General features: G+C 42.8%; 1 protein-coding gene across 2 annotated transcripts in view; it reads right to left on the bottom strand.

Annotated features, from left to right (window-relative positions):
- The window catches only part of ADAMTS12 (ADAM metallopeptidase with thrombospondin type 1 motif 12), a 306,746-nt gene that overhangs the window by 122,685 nt on the left and 166,223 nt on the right, over positions 1-17,838 (bottom strand). For both annotated transcript variants that reach the window (XR_005986849.1, XM_041749284.1), the window contains exons 4-5: positions 8,314-8,510; positions 7,491-7,574 (exon numbers count right to left, since the gene is read on the bottom strand). Coding sequence is in view for 1 of the 2 variants with exons in the window: in XM_041749284.1 (XP_041605218.1) it covers positions 7,491-7,574; positions 8,314-8,510 (281 nt within the window). In the remaining variant the exon portion in view is untranslated. The remainder of the gene's footprint in view (positions 1-7,490; positions 7,575-8,313; positions 8,511-17,838) is intronic.

Raw genomic sequence — 17,838 nt, forward strand, 5'->3', positions numbered from 1 at the left:
TTCCCTACTGCTTTCTCCATGCTTTTTGTTTTTAGTTTTGTTTTGTTTACAAAGCAAGTGCACAATTAACTAAACTGCTTATCATTTGTGGCTGAGTACCTTGCCCCTGTGTAGAACTTCCATCTACAATATGTGACATTTAACACAAGGTCAGAGATAGGGTCGTCAGGATACCTTACTACTTTTCTACTAAATGTCATGACTCTGCTAGGAGGTTTGAAGTGAGCATAATTTTTCTGTACTCCTTCAGCCTTTTCATCTCCAAGTCTCATAAAAGGTTAGTTCAGGAAACATTTACTCGTTTAGCTTCTTAAATGCACTTGATCACAGAAGCCTGGAGAAGCATAATCAACTATGCCTCAATACCATGTGCCCTGAGCATGTCCAAGCTGCAAAAGGACTTTGGAGAGGTTCTGCTGGTTCACCAATTATGGGGAGACTTGGACTACACCTGTTCCATAAAGCATCCTCGTAATTTTTTGAGCTTGTCAAAACAATCCCCATTCCTCCACCCTCGACCCCTGTCCATACTGATTCCCACCCCCCATTTCCTCTGTAAACAAAAACAGATTCCCCTCTTTGTTCTTTTGCTGTTTTTGTCCTCACCTCATTTTCTCAAGTGAGTCCAATTCACTCTTCGCTCCCCCTTTCTTACTCATTTGAGTATGTGACACCAAAGGACAGGGAGAAAACCTCAAGGAACTCAGCAACAGCTCCCAGAAAGAGCCCCAAATGGGAGACAAGAAATGATTTTGCAAAATGCGGCTTTTGCTATAAATTGTTCTCTCTGGGTAAGCTCCCTTCATAATGAGAAAAGAATCTTGTATTGATTTCCTTGGGAAGTCCTAGTAGCAGCTTGTGATTCAGTGCATATTCTGATTATTCTCTTACAGCCAGGGTGATGCTCCTAAGAGAAAAGAGATTGTACAGAGAAGAGAAAATAATAAAGTTTCACCTGAAAACAAAGGAATAACTCATCTACCGGAGGAAAAGATTCTTGATTAAAAAAAATTATGAGTATACAAATTATTTGCCAATATCTTTGTCATTTATCCTGAAAGAGCTACAATTATATAGGTTATTACAGAGACCTACTCCAAAATCCTTCTGGGGATAGGGAAACAACCAGCCTGAATTCCCAAAGCTAATAGGCTTTTAGCTCCAGAATTTCACAAAAGGAAACCCAACATTAAATCATGTGGGAAATTCATTCTCTGTGAAGATAGTTACCATCTTCCCACCTGTCAGCCCTCCTGCCACTCCTCCAAGCCAGTAGGACACCCTCAGGCTCTGCCCCCAAATGGCACAGTGACTGGGACCCATCTGGCCTCATCCTAACTCACTCCCATTCCTGCTTCTTTTCTACCTTGTTCTTAAAAGAGGTCTCCAACTTAGGATCCCAATCTTGTCCTTTTGGTGTTCTATTTTCCTTCAACAATTCTGCACAATTCTCTGAAATGAGCATCATGGCAGCGAGTTTACAGGGTTGCAGTGTGACCTAAGTGATGATGATGATAAGGATCCCGCACACCAGTACCATTTACCCAGTGGTTTCTACAAGCCAGACACTATGCCAACTAATACAGGAATTCACCTATCTGATTCTCACACCAACTCTAAGAAGTAGATATGATTATCCCCATTTTATAAAATAAAGCTATAGAAGGACAGACGCATCAAATAACCAACCTATCAAAGTTCCTATAGCTCAAAAGGGGAAGGACTAACAATAAATCTGGTACTCTTTCTGATGTCAACTGCTCACAAGAGTTGGAGGGAGGAGAGGAATTCTTTCCCTAATGGCTAGCCCCAAAGGGGAACAAGGAGGCCATCGAATGAATTGGTCTAAAGTGGAAAGTGCTGAGGCCAAGTCTCTGTCCAAGTTCTTACGGGGGAATGGAAAGTTCAAAAGACAGGATTAGAATCGAACTTCATACATTATCATCATCTCTGAAAAAAAAAAAAGACAGGATTAGGGTCATAAAAGGAAAATGAGAGCTTGACTCAGCACTGGGGGGAGGCAGGATAGGAATGAGAGCACACTGCCTCCTCTCAGAAGCTACTGAGTCTTAGTATGCCCGACATGTCTTTCCAGGGCATGGGTTTGGGTACCTCAGTTTCCACTGGTCGGAAACGTGACAACCTAGTCTTTGAGGAAGCCTCCAGGATGCTTCAGATTGATATCATGTCAGATCATCCTGGTTATTCTCAAAATGTGATGAAAATCCATAGTGGTTTTTACATAGCAGTGACTCACCAACAAAAACTGTACTTTATGTATTAACCACAATAAGTGTCTTTAACCCACCAAGGAAATGAAGTCCAAAATGATGTTAGCTGTCAGATGTGATTTGAATAAGAAAGACGAGAGTTGTAGGAAGTCACTATCGATGAGGCCTACTTCAGGGACTCTGCCTCAGCATTCCCCACCTTGTATCACTTTCCACAGAGCCCTAGAACCATCTCTCTAATGCCTTTCTCTCCATTTCATCCCTCAGTTTGGAACCATCCAGAGGCTCCACAGAATAAGATCCACATCCTTTTATATGGGCTCTATCGTTTTACAAGGCTTGTCATGACAGTGGCCACTGTTGACCCTAATCTTTGCCCCCTGACTACTGACTTCATGGGCTCACTCTTTCCCTTATCTATTATGTACCTGTAGGGCTGGGAGGTGAGCAACACCAGAGCCAGCCACTGCCTTTAAGTATTACATACTCATGAAGGGAAGTGAGTAAACAAATAGATGTAAAATTACAACTATGATATGTGCTATGAAGTAGAAATGTGAAGCCTTGTGAAAGTATATAACAGAATCTTGCTGGGCATGAAGGTCAGGAAAGGCTTCCCCAGTGAACTGGCCCTTGAGCTAGTATCTGAAGAATTAAGGGGTCAGCTAAGCAAAGACAAGAAGGAAGACAGTCCAGGCAACAATAGGACCAGTGGCAGGAGATACCATGAGGAGAGGACTACTGCTCTCTCCCAAAAGTAAGGGGGGCATGGTAAGCGATGAGAGAGGCAATCAGGAAAGCACTGGATGGCTTTAAGCCAGAGGTGAGGGTGGAGGAGGCACCAGGGTGTCAGGTAGGTGGGTATGACTGGATTACCATTTTGAGATTATCTTGGCTGCAATGAGAAAACAGATTGAAAGGAATGTTAAGTAGACCGAAGTAAATACAACTGTAGCCCAGGAAAGAGATGACTCTATCTTGAATTTAAGTGACAGAAATTCAGATGGTCATGGGGCGTCTGGGTGGCTCATTCAGTTAAGCATCTGCCTTCAGCTCAGGTCATGATCTCAGGGTTCCGGGATTGAGCTCCACGTGAGGCTCCTGCTCAGCGGGGAGTCTACTTCTCCCTCTCCTTCTGTCCCTTCTCTGCTCCTGCTGGTTTGTGTTCTCTCTCTCTCTCTCAAATAAATGAAATCTTTAAAGAAAAAAAAATAAATGCAGATAGTCATACAAAATTGGCAACACTTAATGATGAACTGGATATGAGGGGTGGGTGAAGGAGGTGTCATGGATATCTTTGGATCTCTGGTTTCCATACCTGGAAGGGTGATGATGTCAGAAGAGAGATGGGCAACAAGACCAAGTGTGCATGGAGATGGGCAGATTGTGACCGGCTATTCTCTCTCCTGCCTCCTACACAGTCCACTGTCTCCTTTGTTCATAACAAAGTTACTCAGCCTCCCATTTGGGGGTTCATTGTCAGTGATGTGTCCACAGTGATGCACCCTTGTGTGTAAGATGCTAGTTTACGTGCGTAAGCTACTGACCATGCAGGCCCCTCCACCTGGAATGTCCTTCCTCACTGGTTAATTCCTTGTCATCCTTTAAAACCCAGCTTAGCCTTCCCTAGGATGGGTGCTCTTTTATTCTTTTTTATACTCACGACAATCTCAGTTTGAAATTTTCTATTTTGTGCTTTCTATGCATTAGACTCTAAGCTCCTCAAAATCAGGAAATGAGACTTATATTCATATTTGTTTCCTCAGAGGCCAACACAGTGTTTGACATATACTACATTTCTCTTCTGATTTACAGATGGAGAAAAACAGGGTATGGAGTGATGATGTCACTTCTTCAGAGTTACCTACTGGATAAATGCAAAGTGAGACTAGAACTCAGGTCTCCCTGTTCAATACCTCACACTGTACTTTCTGCCTTTGGCTGTCACCATGATGTCAGTTAGGGCTGGAATCATTGTTGCTTGTTGTGGTTGGGACTGCTCATTAGTCAAAGATATGAGACATGATCTGGGCTTCAAGAAAATGAGAATTGCGAATTTGTAACTCTTCAATGAAACAGCAATTCTATTGTCAAATTATAGACTTTGTACTACATGGAGATTCTATAAAAGCCTGGATGAAGAAGACATTTGGCAAGTAAAGGAAAGAAAGCCATGGGGATTTTTTTTTTTCTAGCAAATCATTTGTGTCTCTGCTCTTACAAAATGAGGACAGGAACATGAAAACAATGTTATTATGATGGAGTCAGAGAGGTAGCTGCCGATCACATTCTTTCAAAGGATTCTGTTGAGGTTGCTTTTAGGCAACCAACTTGAACCATGGAAATATGTGTAAGGTAGAAGGGCCCAAAGCCACCCCTTGGCTGAAAACAGACAGGCCCATTAGGTGACCCACTTCAAAATATCCATAAGCCCTAGCTGACCAATACGTAACTTTCACCCAGAGTTAGCAAAAATGCAAAATTCCATATGTTCCCACACCTCCTCACCTTCCTCCTTAACTATAGCCCCCCATCACTGTCTCACAGCAGACGGTCACTCCCTTGCTGTCCTGCCAGCTGCTTCCTTGCAGTAGATTCAATAAATTCCTAGCTCTTGTTCTGTCTCAGGTGAATTCTTGCACTGCCCCACTGCCAGGCTCCACCCAGTGGTCACCCCACATTTGGTGCTCCTCCCCTGCTCTACAGATCAGGAGACCTCCACGGTCTCCAAGTGGCATTGTTTTCCTGAGGATGGAGGTATGTGGAGTTATAAGGGGCCTGATCCGTGGAAGCTACATTTTGAGGTCTGACTAGTGTTACCCATAGGGATTGCAGAGGGGAAAAGCTTTTCCTTTTTTTTTTTTTTTTTTGGTTGTTTTTGTCTGAAAACCCTAAACTTCTCCACATTCTGCAGCTAAGCATGAATATATAGGCCATGATACAATAGTGAAAATTGGTCTTCCAACTTTTACAAAGCTAAAAATGTAATTCTCATACAAATATGAGCATGTTAGGGATATATTCAACTCATTAATAAGAAGGTAGACAAGATGTCCAAACTGGTTCAAAGACAGATAGAGGGAAGTGATGCCACAATAGTTGGTGAAACTATAAAGAAAGAATGCTGGAATACGATTGCTAAATTAGATACAAAATTAGTCAACAGATCAATAAAACCGCAACCTTGAGAGTTCCCTTCTCTGCTGGACACAAATTATTTTCACCCCTTCTGGATAAAAACCATCTGTACTCTGTCAGTTAATATCGAACTTTACTGTGTTTAAGCTCCAATCAATAGCACATAATACTCAGACACAGTTGCATTCCCATAGAGTCAGATAGGTCATGTTAGACACTGAAAGGATACATAGCTTTTGTTTTGCTTGGTCTCTTAAGTTTTGGGAAAATTTTTGTAACAAAGATTCACAGCAAGGAAAATAATCCATCCATCAGTATTCCAAGATCCCTGAACTACGCGTCAGGTGATTTGGGAGGTGGGGGATGGAAGGTGGAAGAAAAAGGAAAATGAATCCATGCTCCACATATTGTTTTTCAATCTTCTGATTCTGGAGGCTGGAAAATAATAAATCCTGCCACATGCATTTTGACCTCAGGTGTCTTGCAGAGGGAGATTTGATCGGGGCCATTCATTCTTCACATATTTCAGCTGTAGGGTAAGGTCTGTAGATTGCAAAGGTATTTCACCAAGTTGGCTATTCCCTCATTGATTGAATTTGACTTCATTCATTCATGTCCCAGGCACTGTGTTAGGTGTTAGGGATATAGCCAAGAATAAAGCAGGAATTCACATTGTGATAGTGGCTAAGATAAGCAAGAGAAGAGTAAACAAATACACAGAATGTTAATGAATTGTGAGAGAAGTACCAATAAAGGAAGTAAACTTTATTCTATGATAGAGAACAGCAAGTAGAAGTGGCTTTGAGTAGGCTGGTCACTGAGACTTCTCTGGAAAAGCAGCATTTAAAGAGAGGTCTGACAGGTGAGAATGTGCCAGCCATCAGCAGAGCCAAGGGAGGGGTGTTTCAGGCATTGGGAACATTAAGTACAAAGCCATGGGGCTGAAGAGGGCTTTGTGTATTCTAGAATCTATCTGAAGTCTAGGGAGTTTGAGGGTAGAAACAAGGCAGAGAGTGACATAAGGAAAGACTGGGAAGGGGGATGAGGGCATGATCATGAAAGTTTCTGCAGGACACAGTAGAAATTTTTTATTTTGTTCTAAAACTATAGAAAGCTATTTAACAGTTTTGTGCAATGGAGCAACTCGATTTTCATTTAAGATTATAATTCTAACTGCTAATTTGAGAATGGATTATGGAGGGCAAGTCTTAAAACAGGAAGACCATTGGCTGCTCACTGCAATAAGATGACAATAAGGCCTAAAGCAACATTAGGACTGTAGAGATGATGAACAGTGGGTGGTCCTGAGATGTATCTTGAAGGCAGCCTTGTGGGTCTTGCTGTTGACAATGGAAGATAAGAAAAGGGGGATTCAAGAATGACTCCAAGGCTTATGCCATGGTGCAGTGGCAATATTTACCGAGATGGGTGACATGGAGGGTTGGAGAATGGAGGGGAGGCAGAAAGGAGACGATCTGGGCAGGGAGCAATCAAGAATGCCGCTGTGGATTTACTGAGTTTGCAAGTCTGAGTGGGCTCTGACACATCCAGGGTGAGATGTCAAATAGGCAACTGGATGTGAGTCTGGAGCACAAGTAAGAGGTCCAGGTTTGAAAGAGCGATTGAGAATCTCAGCATGTAGAAGACCTGTAAGGCTCTGAGAACAGATGACATTCCCGAGTGTAAACGTACAGAGCGACAAGACAGCCCAGAGTTGAGGGATATGTGTTAATATTCATGAGGTAAATAAACAGTATAAAGCGTTCCACATTTCCATGTGCCTCCTAACTTTTACTGAAACCATGCAACCGTTTCGTGATTCAGTCTTTTTCACTGTGGAACATTCTAAGTCACTGCTGTAAATCTGATCTGTGTGTTACTAGATGAAATGACTGTCAGGTAATTCTAATGATATATATATATCTCAGAGACATCCTCCATCTTCCACTTGATAGCACAGAATTCCCAAGAAAATAATATAAAAATATTATTTTCCTTCTCGATGGGTTTCTAAACACTTTCCTGGTACCCCTTTTCTTATCTATCAAGAGCTCTCCTGAAAACAAGAGGTAGGGCGTGTAAGGATATAGGTCAGAAGAGTGGAGAGAAACTCCTCCTTACCTCCTCTTCTTCAAGGAGAATGAGCCGAACCACAACAATGTGAATTGCATTGCCAATGCTTGGGTTATGGAACAACCCAGTGACCTAGAGTCAGAAATGGAAAACCATGAGCTCACATGTATAGGTAACAGATAAATGCCAGAGGAGGGGGAAATGGCATTGTGATGCACTTCGAGGAAATGTCATCTTAGAGGTCAGGAATTCTGGGGCAAGTACAACAAGGAGTGAGAGATGCCCCTGGTCCAATCCACATTATGATACTTAAAGGCCACCTTCCCAATGTGACTGACCAGCTGTGTGCTTGAGGAGCTGGTTTTTTTCTTCTCTCTGACCCTTACCCCGACCCAGGTCTTTCTTTTATTATCAGTTCCTGAGGCAAATACCTTTCCCCAACTCAAAAGGACTAATACTCTCTCTGAGAAGGCAGAAACATCAAGAATGCAAAAGGGAAGGTTGGAATCAGAGTCATTAACTTTATTCTAATTACCTTAAGGAAATCAGGTTCTAATTCTTTGCCTCAATTTACTTATCCATGCGCTAACATAATTGGTGAGATAAACTCACACTACAAGGATTGAGTCACTCGAGAAATACCTAGTAGGAGACATGTGACAAATTCCAAATTTCCCTAGGATATACATTTTTAAAAAACAGACAAATTGGTCCTGAATTTCCATCCTTCCTCATTTAGGCAGGGAACAGATTCATATGTGTGTGTGTGTGTGTGTAAACATATATATGAAAAGAACAAAAAAGGTCTCTGATTTTTGGAGGGTGACACCTGTTTGCCAGCTGCCTCTCCCTACCCCAGAGACTGACATACCATGTTCATGATGGTGAGGATATAGGACTCCACATTGTCACTCCCATGATACTCGATCATCTTCGTGTCAGCCACCACCAGTGTCTCCACCCATCGCTCTTTGCTGATGGAACGCCGAGACAGACCTTTCCTGGGCCAGTGGTTCCTCTCCCACTTCTCCCTCTGTCGCTCCAGCTTCTGGGAGGTGGCAAGGCCGTCTAAACATTAAACAGAAAACAGTGGGCAAACTCTATGTATCTCTCATATACATTTTGAAGACGCAAGGCCGTAGTTTAAGCTATGTTTAACAATGTAGGAAGGCAACGTTCTTATATACATGTCTGAAGGGGAAGTGGGGCCAATGAGGATGATTATGGCCACGTTAACTGGAATTTGCATCTTGTGGAGAGGTTGAAAAGCACTTCTCTGAAATAATGATTATCTATTTCATTAACTAGGTCCTTCACTATTAAAAAGATGTTATAATTGAAACTGGGAACTTTCTCTCCTCCTCCTCCTCTAAATTATTCAGCAAAGCAGTGTACTAGGTTTTAAAACGCCGGGTTGTTTATCCTCATGAACATTTGAGGGACGTACTTCTTTTTTTTTTAATAATAAATTTATTTTTTATTGGTGTTCAATTTGCCAACATACAGAATAACACCCAGTGCTCATCCCATCAAATGCCCCCCTCACTGCCCGCCACCCAGTCACCCCCACCCCCTGCCCTCCTCCCCTTCCACCACCCCAAGTTCCTTTCCCAGAGTTAGGAGTCTTCCATGTTCTGTCTCCTTTTCTGATATTTCCTACCCATTTCTTCTCCCTTCCCCTCTATTCCCTTTCACAGTTATTTATATTCCCCAAATGAATGAGACCATATAATGTTTGTGAGGGACGTACTTCTATCTCTGGTTGGCACATGTGGAAATTAATGTTCAAAATGCATTCAAGTTCAAGAATTTGTTCAAGAATTTCCCCTAAGTCACACAGTCCATAAGGTCTAGAAGATCCAGGGTTGTTTTTTTTTTTTTTTTAATTTTTTAAATTGGAGTTCAATTTGCCAACATTTAGCATAACACCCAGTGCTCATCCCGCCAAGGGTTTTTTTATGTCCTAAAATCATACATGTTGCATATACGCCACATCATCTCCCAGAGAGTAAACAGGCATACATCTGGAGAACATGTAAGCTGGAAAAGCTGCATATACTTCAGAAAGGTATAAAGGTAGGGTTGATTTGCTATGTAGCCCTTCCTAGTTCCTCAGTTTCACTGTCTATATGAAGTTAGAACACTTAGGAGTATTTGCTCCCCCCCCCAAAAAAAAAACTAACTAATTAACTAACTAACTAACTAACTAGAGAGACACATAATAATAGGTCTAAATGATTCCAAATTCATTTATGAGCTTTACTTGAAAATCATTAAGCTATACTTTTGTCAAATAACCCAGGATTGTGTTAGCCTTGAAGGGAAGTCCTGTGAAGTTTGAAAATGAGGAGATGGTAGATCTCTCATCCGTCCGTTGTAGAATGGCCTATTATCCTTCTTCACCGGCTTTGCATGGATAAGTATGCTTTCCCTAAGAACTCTCCAAAGATGTTATCAATGGGTTCTAAGTCTGCATCCTACCTATCCCGCCATCTGTCACCCTCTTCTTGAAGCTCATGGGAGCGTTTCAAGACTGTATTTCCAAATCTCTCTGTGCAAGCCAGGGAGCAAGCCACACTTGAACCCATGTGGGGCCTGTGTCCTGAAGGGCTGTCAGCAGACCAGGCCAAGAAGAGGAATCCTATCAACCTGGTTAGGTGCAATCTCCTTCTCTCAATCCCTCTTGTCTCTGCCCTGGGTGGGGGTGGGGGGGACTTCCTCCAAGCTGCAGGAGTGCTCAGCGCTCCCCATAAGCCCCTTCACTTGGTCCCAGAGGCTCACACCCCACCTTGGTGAGGGTCCCCTCACAGAGGCTTCCACTGGCTCACTGCAGTCGGCACAGAGGGTGCAATAAGCAGCTCGTTCCTTAAAGCAGGACCCTGTGCCACAGGCCTGTGGGCGCTACTCCTCTCAGGCCTCAGGTGTCTAAGGGTTAGGAGCTGGCAGGGGGCTGGCACTGGTGATACTGGTAGGTAAAGGTGATCTCTCTGCTTCTCCCAGTCCTTTCCTATCTCACGTCTCTGCCTTTACCCTTCCTCCTCCACCTTTTATCTCCTCAACATTGAGCGACAGAGTTTAAAGGAAAAAAAGATACCGTTAAAGCCCATCGAGTTATTTCCATTCTTTCCAGCAAACAAGTCAGACGAGTCCTCAGTAAATGCACACGCAGAAGAAATGTGGAAACGAGAATGCAGTCTGGTAAAGACACGTATCAACCTCAAATTTTCAACAAGACCTACACTAAGCACTTGCTCAAAGCCAGATCCTCGTGCTAATGAAAATCTCATTGGGTTTCGAATAATTCCCAAGGAGAGAGATGTCTGTTCTATTATGGATAGTGCCAGAAGCTTTGCAGAAGTGGTGGGATTTAATCTGGGCTCTGATGGGACCAAGTAGAAGGAGAGGATTGTACTGACTTTGTCGGGTCCTCAAGAAGCCATCCCAGACTTCACAGAGGAAATGCTTCTGTTCAAAAATTTTAGATTGTACAAGAAGCCAGCCCTACACGTTTTCTTTAAGGTCTGGTGACAAAGCCAGACAGTTCTCCAGGGGCAGGTGAAATGCCAACAGTTCTAGAAAGCTCCCCTGACCCCTGTCATCCCCCAACACACACAGACTGTCTTAGTTGGCTCAGGCTGCCATAACTAATACCATAGCCTGAACAACAGAAATTTATTTTCTCACAGTCCTTGAAGCTGTAAGTCTAGGATCAGGATGCCAGCGAGGTCAGGCTCTGGTGAGAGTGCTCTTCCTGGTTGCAGATGGCCACCCTCCCGCGTCTGCTGACATGGTTTTTCCTCGGTGTGTGCATGTGGACAGATCTCTCTCTCATCCTCTTCTAATAAGGCCACAAGTCCTGGTGAATTAGGACCCCACCTTATGATCTCATATAGCCTTAGGTACCTCCTAAAAGCCCTATATCCAGCTACAGTCACATGAGAGGTGGGAGTTTCGACACAGGAAATTTGGGAGGACACAGCTCTGTCCATTAACCACATACACTCTGTTCAGAGATCCCTCTTCTGGGCTTGGATGGCTTCTGGGCAGGCCTCACACTGAGAACCTTCCAGACTCCTATAGCTTCCTGCTCCTCAAGGGGCCGTCCAGTGAGGCTGTAACACATACAGGGCCAGAAGGCCATCTCTTTTAGCTCTGTACCAAGTGCCTAATACCACGCTTGGCGAACAGTGGTGCCCAATAAGTGCTTGATGACCAGGTGAAGGAAAAACTGAAGATGAATTGGAAACAATTTAGGAATCACAAATACAGAAGCATTGCAAGAGCTATCTCCTTTTCCCTCTGGGATGACTTGTTTCAATTAAAGAATTCTCTACACCGAAACTGTGAAGCACTTATTTCACGGGGTGAAATCTAGTCAAATGGCCAATTTGGATTACACAAGAGAGGTGAGACATTGTTTCCAGAAAGCCAGTACTGAAAAGGCTCGTATTACCTATTGAGCTTTTTCCCAGACAAATTTCCTTCAAGCATCCAGGACAACTTTCAGCCCTGACCCAGGATGGACTTCCCCAGGCCTGGAGCCAAGGAAGGGCAGCCGTCTGTGCAGCGCCGGGAGCTGTGTGGGGCTCCCCTGCACCGGCAGAGCAGAGGGCCGACGGATCCCTGGGAAATACAAGTAACTGACTCCCTTTTCCCTTCCTCAAACCCCATATGCTTCAGGCAGCTCCTTAGAGCTTTCCCAGGTAGCAGGGCCCGTAACCGCGGCCCACCTCTCACCCCCGTGGGGTCGCCACGGGGTCTGCAGTCAGGCGTGAAGCATGGCGGGGGCAGGCTTGCCCAGGGACTTGCTCTAGGACTTCCAGGGACTGAGGAAAGTGAGCACGGAGAGAAGACCCAGGGAACGGCCCAGGTGCCCGGACTTTGAGGGTGTGCGGGAGCCTGCCCGGAGCTGCCGCACGGCAGCGAAGCCGCGTCTTCCACTGAGGTGCCTGCTCGGGGCCTGCCTCCCTCTCACTCGCTTCCTCCCTCGCCTCGATTCTCCTCCTCGCCTGGTGCACGGTTCCTCACAGGAAGGATTCCCGCCTCCCCTCTGAGGGACTGCCTGCCCCTGACTGGAAACTGGCCGTTACCTGCACCTACCGCCAGACTCGAGGCCCAGCGTCCCCCGGGCAGATCCTCTCAGGTTAATCTTCTCCGGGCCACGCACTACAGCCTCTGGACAGAGGAGCCCCAGGCCCCTGACGGCCACCTGGCTGCCACCGCAGGAGGGAGGTCCCTGAAACACAACAGGTCCGCAACAACGCCATGGGGACAGCCACCTCTGACCGAGTGCCTGACAAGACCCCAGCCTGAGGTCAACATTTTTTTTTTTTTAATTTGGTCATTTGCTAGTTAGTTCTCAATAGCTATATGAGATGTCTTATTATCACCATTTAGAAATAAGAAACATGAGATTCAGAGAGATTATAGAATTTGTTCAAAGTCTCACAGCCAATACGCAGCAGACCAGCATTTAAAAATAATTTTTTTTAAAAGATTCATTTGAGAGACAGGAGTCCATGCACGCAGGAGAGGGATGGAGGGGTGGAGGGGGCGGGCAGAGGGACAGGGAGAAAGACAATCCCAAGCAGGCTCCACAGTAAGCACGGAGTCCCCCTCGGGGCTTAACCCTAAGACCCTGAGATCCCCACCTGAGCTTAAATCAAGGCTTCCAGGGATCCCTGGGTGGCGCAGCGGTTTGGCGCCTGCCTTTGGCCCAGGGCGCAATCCTGGAGACCCGGGATCGAATCCCACGTCGGGCTCCCAGTGCATGGAGCCTGCTTCTCCCTCTGCCTGTGTCTCTACCTCTCTCTCTCTCTCTGTGTGACTATCATAAATAATAAATGAAAATTAAAAAAAAAAATCCAAGGCTTCCAGAAATAGCATGTTCAGAAGGGCTATATGCCAACTCATGTTCCGGGGAACACAATGCCATGAGCCCTGTGTATGACCTTTTTAACAGATCTGAAGGTACCAAGGTATCGTGGAAAGGGGAAGAAAACATTATTCATGTTGGGAAACTCAATTCATATGTACTTTTAGATGAAGCAAGAAAATTCTTGGTAATACCTGCTGGTTTGACTATTAACATTCCCCACGGTCATCAAAAAGGCTGAGCATGTCTGTTAGGAAGAACGGGAACAGTCAGCTACTTTGCTGCTACTACCTCCTAGATGACACACAACTGCCTGGTATTTCATTTCACCAACTTGACTCCAGGGCATTAATAGATCTAAGCTCTTCTGCACCTCCAGAGTCCCTCGGAAAATGGATATCCTGAGTAATAAATGTTAACTTGGCAAGACGGCAGGAGTCAAGCTGCAAGTGATGAGTAGAGAAATCTCTGAGCACACTGATTGGACAGATGTATCACAGAGACCCGAGGAGCCAACTGCCCCATCTTTGAGCAGATAGTAAAACAAAAACTCTACCCCAATGAGATAATTTTTAAAGAAGGTGAAAGGGCCCATATTTACATATGATCATATAGACATGCTATGGGCATATTATATACATACATATGTAATGTGCATATTTACATACTCTACATAATGCTTAATTTCATGACAATACAACTTCTTGCATTCTGGTTTATTATAAGTATGATAAGTATATTCTTATAGGTATCAAAATGTTCTCTTTTTCTCCTAGCATACATGGGCCTCCTCCATCTAGACCAAAAGAAGTGCATTTCCTTACATTTTTCCTCTGTGTGATATTTTGTTGTTGTTGTGGATTGGTTTGGTTTGGTTTCTAATATATCTCTTCACTGAGAATGGCACTTTTTCTGAGTTTCAGCTTTATGTAGATGTCTCCTTCCAGCTGTCTACTTTCTGTGGGTTCATAAACTTGTCCACACATGGACTCTTAAAACCCAGAGTTCAGAGCTTTTTTTTTTTTTCATGGTGAAATTCAGCCCCATTTTATTTACAAAATAGTGTATTCAGTTTACAAAAATGTTTTTATAGAATAGGAAATGCTACAGAGTATAGAGTTTCCCGGTGTGTTATAAGAATCTATTTCCTAAATAGTCTAAAGTCACTGAAAGCACTGAATATAGCTTTTTTTTTTTTTTTTTCTTAACCCTCCCTGGACATCACACACTTGACAAAGTAATTCAAGGCTGGGGGAACTCAGAAAACATAAATTATAATCCTAGAGGACATTATATCTGCTGCCATCATGGATGGGGTTGCTCTTGTGACAAATGCCAAAAAGAGAGATTGCAGTTGGCTTTTTTTTTCTAGTAAAGATCAAAATGATATTATTACTGTTGTGAATCAAAGGCAGGATTTTAACTGTTCTCAAATGTAGCAAATACATTTGCCAGTTATTTCTCTCAGCTCTAAGCTCTGTTTCATTTAATCTTTCACCTGGGTCATCCTGCTAGTTTGGACAGCATCCCCCTCGGTGGAAGCAGTGGTGCGGGGGCAGGGGTGGGAGCCTTTCTTTACAAGGAGGAACTGGATTGGTGTCTTGGTCACCTCAAGACTCAGCTGAGCCTGGTGTCTTCTGACATGTGGTATGTGTCTGCTGAATGAGTATATGGATCCACTCACTTAATATTTATTTGTGGGGCTGGGGTGTCACACAGGGCATTACATAAAACAAACAAACAAAAAGTATTCTAATTCTAGTGAGTCTGATCTTCATCTGTCATTCATTCCAGCATCTATATTTTTCTCAACATATTTACCCACCTCCAAGCTCCAATCCCCAAAGCAGAATGCTAACAACAGATATGCACACATCGAAAGCAGGCAGGTTTTGTTTCCTAAAGGAAACACTCTTGTGGAGGAAGGTGCTCTCTTGACTGTAACAGATGAGGGAAACATAAAATAACAAGGCATTCCCACTTCAGCTCTCAAAGTTCTTGGAAGTCCTCTACAGAAAGTGGAATTTGAGGTAATTTTTTTCTTTTATCTGCTTTATTGTGTTTTCTGTTACTTTCATGGTTAGAAAGATAAACTTTAAAAAATGGGAAGGCCCTTTACTTTTATTTTCTTCACAATTTATAATTTATTTTTTTTCTTTTCTTTTCCTCCCCCCCCAATGTATAATTTAATAGCATTTTTCTTTTTCTCCAATTTTCTTGTTAATGTTTGTCCTTTTAATCAAGGAGCCAGAGGCTATTCTCTCCAGTTAACTGAAAATGCTTCCCTAGCAACAGCAATCACTACATAATTATTGAGAAATATCTGACCCAATTTGTCTATTTGTTTGTTTTCTGGTTCTCCAAAGGAAGACAAATAGATCAGGGTGGAGGAAGATTTTTTTTTATTCAAATAAGTCTCAATTTTATTAAGATCCTCTACATACACATTTGCTACTAAAAATTGAAATAGCACATCAAAAAATTACAATTCAATTTCTGAAAACCAGAAAAATCTACCTTATGCACACCCTCCCCTAATTATACTCTAACCAAACCACCCCAAGTTTTCTGTGTATTCCTTCTGCACAAGTTACTTGGCTTCCAATTTTTTGATGTTAGGTTTTATCTTAATGACTTTAGGCTTCTCAAACACCTAGGCAACACTCAAAACCTAGTAGTGCTTCCTTAGGTCAAATTGAAAAGTGGACATAAACTGACATCATTCAAATGCAAACTACAGGATTCCTCACAAACTACCAATATCAAACTAGAATAGATACAAGACAGTTTATATCATAGATTATTAAAATATTACAATTTGTCTTAACATAGAACAGCTTTCCCGAGCTGCTGCATAATGATCCTAGAATTAATAATCAGAGGAAATAGTACAAGTTTATGTTTACATTTTCCTCCTTCTTATGTGAGCAGCCAGTCATTCTTCTGTGGCAAAGAGCTTTGAAAATACGAGCCAGCATTTCCATTAAGGGACTAGAGATCCATGAAGTATGAAGGGAGACACTGAACTTAGCTGGATAAACACACTTTCCTGGGGCATGAAAAGAACACTACGGTCCAGGGAAGCACAGGCCAATACACAGCCCACCAGCCACATGAAAACCTGAAATGTGCTATATGTGTAAAATAAACTCTAGATTTCTTTTTCTTTTTTATTTAAATTCAAATTTGTTAACATACAGTGTATTATTAGTTTCAGAGGCAGAATCTAGTGATTCATGCGTTGTGGAGAACTCCCAGGGCTCATTCCATCACCTGCCCTCCTTCACGCCCATCACCCGGCGCCCCATCCCCCCACACCCTTCCCTCCAGCAACCCTCAGTTTGTTTCCTAGAGTTAAGAGTCTCTTATCATTTGCCTCCCTGTTTTTATCTTATTTTATTTTTCACTCCCTTCCCCTATGTTTACCAGTTTTGTTTCTTAAATTCCACGTATGAGTGAAATCATATGATATTTGTGTTTCTCTGAGTGACTTATTTTGTTTAGCATAATACCCTCTAGTTCTATCCATGTCCTTGCAAATGGCAAGATTTTATTTATTTATTTATTTTTTGATGGCTGAGTATTAGTATTCCATTGCCTTATACCACATCTTCTTTATCCATTCATCTATCGATGGACATCTGGGTTCTTTCCATGACTTGGCTATTGTGGACATTGCTGTTATAAACATTGGGGTGCAGGTGCCCCTTTGAATCATTGTTTTTGTATCCTTCGGATAAATACCTAGTAGAACAATTGCTGGATTGTAGGGTAGTTCTTTTTTTAAAAAAAAAGATTTTATTTATTTATTCATGAGATACACAAAGAGAGAGAAAGATAGAGAGGCTGAGACACAGGCAGAGGGAGAAGCAGGCTCCATGCAGGGAGTCCGACTTGGGACTTGATCCTGGGTCTCCAGGATCATGCTCTGGGCTGAAGGTGGCGCTAAACCGCTGAGCCATCCAGGGTTGCCCTGTAGGGTAGTTGTATTTTTAACTTTTTGAGGAAACTCCATACTGTTTTCCAGAGTGGCTGTTCCAGTTTGCATTTCCACCAACAGTGTAAGATGGTTCTCTGCATCTTTTCTCTGCATCTTCGCTAACATCTGTTGTTTCCTGAGTTGTTCATTTAAGCCATTCTGACAGGTATGAAGTTTTGACTTAATGCACCCTGAATTTCAGAGTTAGTATGAAAAAAAAAGAATGTCGACTATTGCATTAGTAATTTACATTATGAACTGAAATGGTATTCTGGATACCTTGGGCTAAGAAAATTATTAAAATTCACTTCACCTATTTTTTTTTAATTTTTTTTATTTTTGGCTGCTACAAAATTGAGAATTACATGTGTTGTGCATTCGATTTTTATTGTATAGAACTTGTTTAGAGCTCTATACACTTGCTTATTAATCCAGAGTCCCTTAATTATTTTTCTAAAGTCGGCCTCACAGAATTGCTATAAAGGAGTGCATTACAATGTGCTGGGAGTGTCAAGCATGGTACTGCTCATACCAGAGTCATA

This window comes from Vulpes lagopus, chromosome 3 (genome assembly GCF_018345385.1).
Source record: "Vulpes lagopus strain Blue_001 chromosome 3, ASM1834538v1, whole genome shotgun sequence".
Lineage (NCBI taxonomy): Eukaryota > Metazoa > Chordata > Mammalia > Carnivora > Canidae > Vulpes > Vulpes lagopus.